The 8549-nt window shown below is 45.2% G+C and overlaps 1 protein-coding gene across 1 annotated transcript in view; it reads right to left on the bottom strand.

The window, feature by feature from the left end:
- ythdf2 (YTH N6-methyladenosine RNA binding protein F2) overlaps positions 1–7407 on the bottom strand; it is an 18779-nt gene extending 11372 nt beyond the window's left edge. Inside the window, exons 1-4 of the mRNA XM_061795424.1 lie at positions 7167–7407; positions 6879–6903; positions 4515–4594; positions 969–2666 (exon numbers count right to left, since the gene is read on the bottom strand). Coding sequence (XP_061651408.1) covers positions 969–2666; positions 4515–4594; positions 6879–6903; positions 7167–7193 — 1830 coding nt within the window. The 5' untranslated portion in view covers positions 7194–7407. The remainder of the gene's footprint in view (positions 1–968; positions 2667–4514; positions 4595–6878; positions 6904–7166) is intronic.
- Positions 7408–8549: the final 1142 nt, after the last annotated feature.

Genomic DNA, 8549 nt, shown 5'->3' with positions numbered 1-8549 from the left:
AATTCATACGCGGCGAAGACTCGAGTAAAATGTCTTGTGCGGAGCCGATTGATGACGTCATTGATCGGATCGGCGACATATGACATGAAAGCCGATCAGCATAATATGCTAATTATCGGCCGATACCGATAACACCGATCAAATCGGCGTTAAGTCTAGTAATATTTCACAAAGTATGACACCAAAACACTACCATTTCAAAGTCATCTTACAGCATTACCATTAAAAACAAATGGATTACAAGATGATTTGATTTTAGAAAAAACTCACCCAATGTGTGTACATGCTGTGAACCCTCTATGTAACTTCCACTAACAATCAAGGCTAAACTTGTTTCTCTCTGACATACAAATATCATATTTCAGTTGATGCATCAACTATTACTACCAATTACTACTTTCAGGGCTTTGAAACCATCTTGAGGTATCCAACAGGATTATAGAATTGAGTTTTTCAGCAAATACTGTAGCTGACGATAGATTCCTCACACACATTAAAAACAAATGGATTACAAGATGATTTGATTTTGGAAAAAACTCACCCAATGTGTGTACATGCTGTGAACCCTCTATGTAACTTCCACTAACAATCAAGGCTAAACTTGTTTCTCTCTGACATACAAAGCTCATATTTCAGTTGATGCATCAACTATTACTACCAATTACTACTTTCAGGGCTTTGAAACCATCTTGAGGTATCCAAGAGGATTATAGAATAGAGTTTTTCAGCGGATACTGTAGCTGACGATAGATTCCCCACACATTAAAAATGAAACAAAAAAACGAATACGATGATTGAATAACAAAATAAATTACACACCGATTCTACTCAATTATGAATGACTGCTCAAACGATTAACAAGTACTGTTTAGCGGTTACTAAATAACATACTACACCTGCACATGCCTGCCTCTAAGATCCAAGCTTCAACTTAAGTAAAAGTTTAAGCGCCTCTCGGTGTTCGTTACCTTTTTCACACACTCCTCCTCCTCCTGACGCTTCTCGTAGTGCGAAAAATCGTCAAAGATGGAGGTGGTGTGTTTGTAGCCGGCGATGATCTTGAGCACCTGCCGGGCCTTGTCCAGCGGCACCTCCTGCGTGTCCCGAGAGTTGGTCACCGGCTTGTTCTCGTTGTTCTCCAGCCGGATGTGTCTCAGCTGACTGTTGGGAACGTCTTTGACAAAGATCCAGCGCACGTCAAAGCGCCCCTTCCACTTGTCCTGTGACCACACGCCGGCAGACGTGTTGTAGTCCACGGCCGAGCGCATCTCGGCCACGCCGCAGAAGTGCCCGCTGCCGTTGACGCTGAACAGGAGGTAGAGCGGCCCCTTGGCGCCCAGCGAGCGGTATGCGGCGTCCAGCCTCTTGTTGCCGTGCTCCGTGCTGCACCAGATGTTGTACTTGATGGAGCGGTGGATGTCGTCCTCCGAGTAGCTCTTGATGATGAACACGCGGCCTTGCTTGGGGTTCCAGTCAAAGTCCTTGGGGTTGTAGTTGTTGACCATACGCAACTTCTCTAAGACTGGGTGGGGCTCAGAGGGCACCCCGGGAACCATGCCCACCCCGGAGGAGGCAGGGGGCGACTGGCCCGCACCGGTCCCGCCACCATCCCCAAATCCATTGGCCCGGTTCCGAGGGGGCACCCAGCGGGTGGGCTGGGCAGCCTGCTGCTGTTGACTAGGCAGAGGCAGGGGGCCCTGAGACGGAGGCGGCTGGGGCATTTGAGCCATGCCGGGCTGCCCACTCGGCGGTAGCTGATGCTGCCCCATCTGGGAGACTGGGGGTACCAGCTGTCCATTGCTGAGGGGCATCTGTGGGTTCCCTGCCGCCATACTTCCAGGCTGGGGGGACGCCTGATTGGGTGGCTGCCCATTGCTGGGATTTGGGGGCACCTGCTGAGGCGTGACCGCTTTGGGCACGGTCCCCTTGTTGTCCCAGGTGCCGATGTCCATGTTGTGTTTAATGGGCGGAGGTGGCAAATTGGCCCCGGCCATGCCACCCTTGGTTTTCAGCTTGGGCTGAGGCTTAGCTGGCTTGCTGGCGATGTCTGCCCACGAGGCAGGCTTGGCGGGGGCAATTGAGACAGGGGGCATGCTCGGGGGTCCTACAGAAGACACTGGGCCAAGAGGACCCCCTCCAGGTAAGCCAGAGCCGACCACCTTAGGAGCCATATCCCCGCTTCCCCCAGGAGATGCAGCCCCGATCTTTAAACCAGCCATGCCCTGGTCCAGGCTGTTCATACCGGGCGCCTTGTTTAGGGGTTCATTGGCAGCGGGCGCAAAGGGGGACTGTCCATCAATCATGGCACCTCCCAGGGAGCTGGGAGCGTATGCGTAGCTGCTGCTGTAGCCGGAGCTCTGCGGCGTGCCCGACTGTCCCTGAGAGCTGCTGTTCCCCCATGCCGAGAAGTCGATGCCGCTGGGGAAGAAGTTGAAGCCGTGCTGGCCTAAGAAGGGGTTGCTTCCCAAGGGGCCCGGCTGCCCAAACATGGCATCCGGGAGGTAGTGGGGCTCCCCGTTGCTTAGCTGTCCATAGGAGGCCAGGTAAGGCATAGGAGGGTCCCCGCCGGTGGACCATGCTGCCTCGTTGAGGGAGTAGGAAAATCCTATGGAGGGGCTGTAATAGCTGGGCATGTAGGAGTCCGACATGGCCGTATAGGCATTGCTCTAGAGGGAGAAACAAGGTGTTTCAGTTACATTTGCTCATCGCAATAAGTCATTGGGGTTGACGTGAAGACTTGCTGTACAAATAAAATGTTTGTACAGTATGCCACAATACTTAAATTCCCAATACTACAGAACTACAGACAAAAACTAAGAACTGGGGTTAATCCAAGCCTGATAATTAAGTACACCTTTAGAATGCTAATCAGTAGGCATGAATTTCAATGAAGTGAGTCTCCAACACACACTGTCATTTGCAAGTAGCAAATAAAAACTTCAATAGGTTCCTTATGCCACCTCAGATAATGCATGTTTAATGCTACTTTCCAGGCTTCTGGGAAGTCTGAAATATTCCACCTCAAAGCGTTCCAGTCAAAAGTAAACAAAAAATAATAATCTGACAACCTAGATGAACATGTCATTTTGAACTGTCATGGTGGAAACACAAAGTTGAAATACAATATATTGTATTGTATTGCCATACATCCGTTATGCAATTGCTAGTATGTATATCATCGCTGTCGGACGGAAACCTTGTATGTCCAAATATGGTCAATTTCTTTTTTTATCCATAAATGGATACTATTAGTCTGTCCCCACTTCATCAGTTATTAAGTCCATGAGCCATGGAGGTAAGTTTTGTGGTCAAAGTGCAGAGGTTCATATTCACCCATTCACACACACATTCATACAACAATGGGCAGCTGGTGCCATGCAAGGCGCTGCCAGGCCCAATGGGCGCAATCAGACTATCGTTATATTGTCTGTCTACACCATTTGAGTTTAAATATGTTGCTTAAAGATGTGATTCTCAACAAGTGGGTTGGGACCCAAAAGTGGGTCGCAGAGACATTTTTTGCTGGACAGTTAAAACTCATTGTTTGGTCTGCAGACTACATTTCCTAAAAGATGATTGATGTTGGATTTTCCTAAAAATTAGAGATCAATGCCAATATATTTTTTTGTACATGCAGTTATGTTCATCCTCAGTTTCTTAAGAAGGTGCTTTGAAAGGCACTTTAAACATCTAAGCATGAGTATTATTTAAAAAAAATATATAATATTCATATGGGTGGCACGGTGACCGGTTAGCATATCTGCCTCACAGTTCTGAGGACCCAGGTTCAAATCCGGCCTCACCTGTGTGGAGTTGGCATGTTCTCCCTGTGCCTGTGTGAGTTTTCTCCGGGTACTCCAGTTTCCTCCCACATCCCAAGACATGCAGGATAGGTTTATTGAAGACTCTAAATTGCCCATAGGTGTGAATGTGAGTGTGAACGGTTGTTTGTTTAAATGTGCCCTGCGATTGGCTGGCGACCCACTTCAGGGTGTACCCTGCCTCTCACCCAAAGATAGCGCAGATGGGATCCAGCACGCCCGCGACCCTAGTGAGGATAAGCGGTACAGAATATGGATGGATATTCATGTTTTTTAAGGCTATTTTTCAACAACATCCTTCTTTATTGTTCCTATTGTCTGTAATAGTGGGTCATGACTTAGCAACAATGGAAAAATGCAGGTCCCATGGTGACAACAGTTGAGAACCAATAGCTTAAAGGGTTATAACTACCGCATTGTATGTTTGCAATAAGGTTTGGTTAAATACAAAACATGTTATTCTTTGTTTTATGGTAAATTTCACCAAGCACTAGACCTCTTTTTTGAAATAATTGTTTACTATCTGCCATTCTTGTGCAATGTCAGCTTCCCACAGTTGAGTTATTGGTGATGTTGGATTTTCAGTAGAAACCCAAAGCAAATGCATTAGGTTGCTCCTGAAAATAGTATTGTAATAGTATCCATGTTTCTTAAATAAGTTATCAAGTCTCAACAAGGACCAACAGTGCTTACCTGTCTGGCCTGAGTGCTCAGATAAGGCTCAAACTCATCATCATTCAAGGAATCCTTTTGGGTCACAGCTCCGTTTTGCACTGCAAACAAAAAAGGTAAAAATCAACATAAGAGTCTAAATTACATTGTTAATATTAGCATGACGGGACATTACAAAAAACTTTTCCTGTGGTAGTCACAATCTTAAAAGCTCGATTTTTGTGCATGGCTTACGTGACACAATCAGGATGTGAGTCATGTCATGAGAAGGAGGAAAAAAACAACATGGAATTGGATTTCTTCAGATCAGAACGGGGCATTTTCCAAATGTGGATAAAGATCAGATAGAAATTTCTGATATCTAACAATGTGAGTGCAGCATAAATGCACGGATCAAATATATCAGGATCAGATACACACCGTGGACCAGAGATTGGCATCATCATAATACACCTAATGGTGTCGTATACACAAGCCTGCGTCTGCCTCAAGCGCACAAATAAACAAAAAACACCCACTGTAAATCTAAACTACAGCAAAAGCAGAGGCAATTAAACATGGTCTATATATAGTACATTAAAGATGTGCCCATCATTTAATAAGCAAAATGATTGCTGACTGCGACTAGTGGAGTAATGTGGAGGTAGTCCTCATTTAAATTAATGGAGGGGAAGAGTCAGCCCAGGCAAACTAAACACTATATAGCCATTAAAATTTGTAGTACAGTATATAATCTACAATGAACAATTATTTAATTAACATTGGCCGACTCACGAGCAAATTTTACTGTTGTTAAAGATTCACATTTCAGCTGTATTGAAAATTTGGAAAACTATTTACTGTAGAAAGCTTTAGAAAGCCATTTCTTTAACTTTATGACATGCTGTTGGAAGCTCCCTGCACTTTTTGTTAGGATTTCAAAACAAAGATTTTTTTATATAATTATTTTAAAGACATTTTATATTTCCTTTTTGTTTTCTTTGTGCAGCCGGAGCTGGGCTTTGAACCGCCTTCGGTCAGTGGATGACCTGGTCTGCCAACTAAGACGCCCTACTGCTTACTACTTGGGTCACCAAACATGGTGCCCGCGGGCACCAGGTAGCCCCGAAGGAACACAGAAGGAGACCGCGGGCCTGCTCTTAAAAATAGCTCACCATGAATGGAACATTGTAATTGCCAAGAAATTTTGTCGAAGTGACCATTTGAAAATGTAAACACCAAGAGCTTTACAGAAATAAAGTGTTGTTGTTGTTTACGTCTTATACCTTGTTAAATCATCAGTTGATAGTTATTGTGCGAAATCATTAACATGATCAGTCTTCACAGAGCTGAGTTTCCATCCATCCATTTTCTGTAGTTTACCCTCAATAGGGTCGCAGCATTAAATAATAAAATATCATTAAAAGTTCAGCAAACTTATTTGAAAAGTATGCATCAAACTGGTAGCCCTTCGTATTAATCAGTACCCAAAAAGTAGCACTCAGTGTAAAAAAGGCTGCTGATCCATTGTCGAAAATGATTAAAAAACAGACATGTTCCAAATCTGAAAAGCTGTTCAATAAACATGTTTAAAGGCATTTAACCTTAGTTAGGTGTTGGGAGTTTGTATTCCAAATTTTGATGCCAATATTTCATTTTTAGGCAAATGAATAACATGTATATTATATTTGAATAGCTTCAAATATTGGTTATCGGCCTCCTTGACTACCAATAATCGGTTTCCGCCCTGAAATATTTATTACTTAACACCAACATTCAATATCTTAATTATCAAGGTTTTTGTCTTCTAGCATCTATTAGGTTTAAATGTCTTGATACCTCCTCGTTACTGCGCTGGTTGGTTGTTTCTATAGTATTAATACGAGCGTCTGTGGGTGTGTAATGCCGCTGTAAAGTATCGATCTGTCCATCTATAGATCAATCTAAAGTGCCACTTGAAGCCAATGTCTGGAAGACGTGTCATTCGGGGTTAACCTAGCAACCGGCTAGCAGGCTAAGCAAACAAGTGTCCCGAATGAGCGCCAAGGCAGGCTGCTTTTCGCATGCACTTCGCCAACCAGGCGTCCTGAGAGTTCTGTCACCTGGAGATTTTAAAACTACATGAATGTTATAAATGTGAGCTGCGGATTGGGAACGGTGTGGGAGACGAGTCACTCGCACACGTGTCATCGCGATACAAAGCCGAGTTGGATGCAAACGTGCATCATGTAGCAAACTTTCGGGGCTAAACGTTTAAAGTCGACTGGCCGTAGGCCTCATTTATTACTCCCAACGTTTGTAGCAGGCGTGTTGGTCAAGAATCCGGGGGGTGGGGGGATACGGCGCTTCAAAGCGACGAGCACACGTTAACCCGAGCTTTCAAGTCCATATAAGTGAACGTCTTACCTTTACTTGCTTGGCCTTTCGGTCTCTGGATTGGGTCCAGGTGATTCATGAAGGTTTGATTTATGAGAAGAGAGGAAGGGGAAAAATAGATGAAGAGATACTAGGTTGAGCAGTCAGTTCCGTTTAGCAGGTGGTCAAGGCCTACTTGCTGCTGCACTACTTCGCCACAGCCGCTTTTTTGCCTCTCGAGCTGCTGCTGCTGCTGCTGCTAAGCTATCCCTCGCCTCGCTAGCCGTAGCCGCCGCGCGATGCTGCCGACAAATTGCTTCACAAAATACCTCTCTTTACCTGTTCGAGGAGGCTGCTGGCTGACATGTCTTTTTATCCCCTCGTATATTACGAGCGGCAGGCTGGAGAATTTGGCGTAGCTAAGGGTGATTTGTTGAGCCGAGCGCCCCTGTCTCCCTCCAGAGCCTGCTTGCTTGGTGTCTACACAATGGCGGGCTGCACTTTGCTTGACAGACTTCTCAACATGGCTGGGCGGCCTCGTCAGCCTCGAGATGACGTTGAGCCAAAACGAACGAGCGCCCCCTACACTCTCGGAGGAACTATTAACAGGCGCAACCTTCACTCCAAGATGGCTGACCTCCTGTGGAAAATTCTGGAAAACATTGGATTTCAGATTTTTGGATGACATTCCAAATTACAAAATACAATTAAAACATGCCCATGTTTTATTTATTGATGCAAGAACACGCCTATTCGCCTGTAGCTGCAGAGGAACTAGTAAAGTAGCGGCCTTCATTCCATGATGGTCTCCAGTGGAAAATTCTGGACAACATAATTGTCTTTTCGATTATTTGATAACATTTTAAATTATAAAACAAAATAAATGTAACTAATGGTGTAGTGGTGCATTCACCTGACTTTGGCCCAGGTAGAGTGATGTCAGTTCCCACTCAGTGATGGTGTGAGTGTGAATGGGTATCTGTCTCTGTATGTGCCCTGCAACTGACTGGCGACCAGTTCAGGGTGTAGTCTGCCTTTCACCCGAAGTCAGCTGGGCTAGGCTCCAGCTCCCCAAGACCCTGAACAGGACAAGCGGTGTACAAAATGGATGGATTCATGGTTTTGAACACTCCCTTTTAATGACCTTTTTCTCTTTTCCCTCCCTAGTTTTGATGACCATTTTGCATATCAAATGCAACAGATAAAATAAGTTTATATATATATGTTATAGCATTAAATAATAGTCATACTTTATCCTTCCCACAACACAGAAATCCCCACACTGTAGTATTTTTATATTTATTATATTATTTATATATTAGTTGGGCACCATACATCCATCCATCCATTTTCTGAGCCGCTTCTCCTCACTAGGGTCGCGGGCGTGCTGGAGCCTATCCCAGCTGTCATCGGGCAGGCGGCGGGGTACACCCTGAACTGGTTGCCAGCCAATCGCAGGGCACATAGGAACAAACAACCATTCGCACTCACAGTCATGCCTACGGGCAATTTAGAGTCTCCAATTCATGCATGTTTTTGGGATGTGGGAGGAAACCGGAGTGCCCGGAGAAAACCCACGCAGGCACGGGAGAACATGCAAACTCCACACAGGCGGGGCCGGGGATTGAACCAGGGTCCTCAGAACTGTGAGGCTGACGCTTTAACCAGTCGTCCACCATGCCGCCGGCACCATACATATTTTTAGAAAAATAATTGTCAAGT

This window comes from Phyllopteryx taeniolatus, chromosome 13 (assembly GCF_024500385.1).
Source record: "Phyllopteryx taeniolatus isolate TA_2022b chromosome 13, UOR_Ptae_1.2, whole genome shotgun sequence".
Lineage (NCBI taxonomy): Eukaryota > Metazoa > Chordata > Actinopteri > Syngnathiformes > Syngnathidae > Phyllopteryx > Phyllopteryx taeniolatus.
This window is presented reverse-complemented; position numbering and strand designations above follow the sequence as displayed.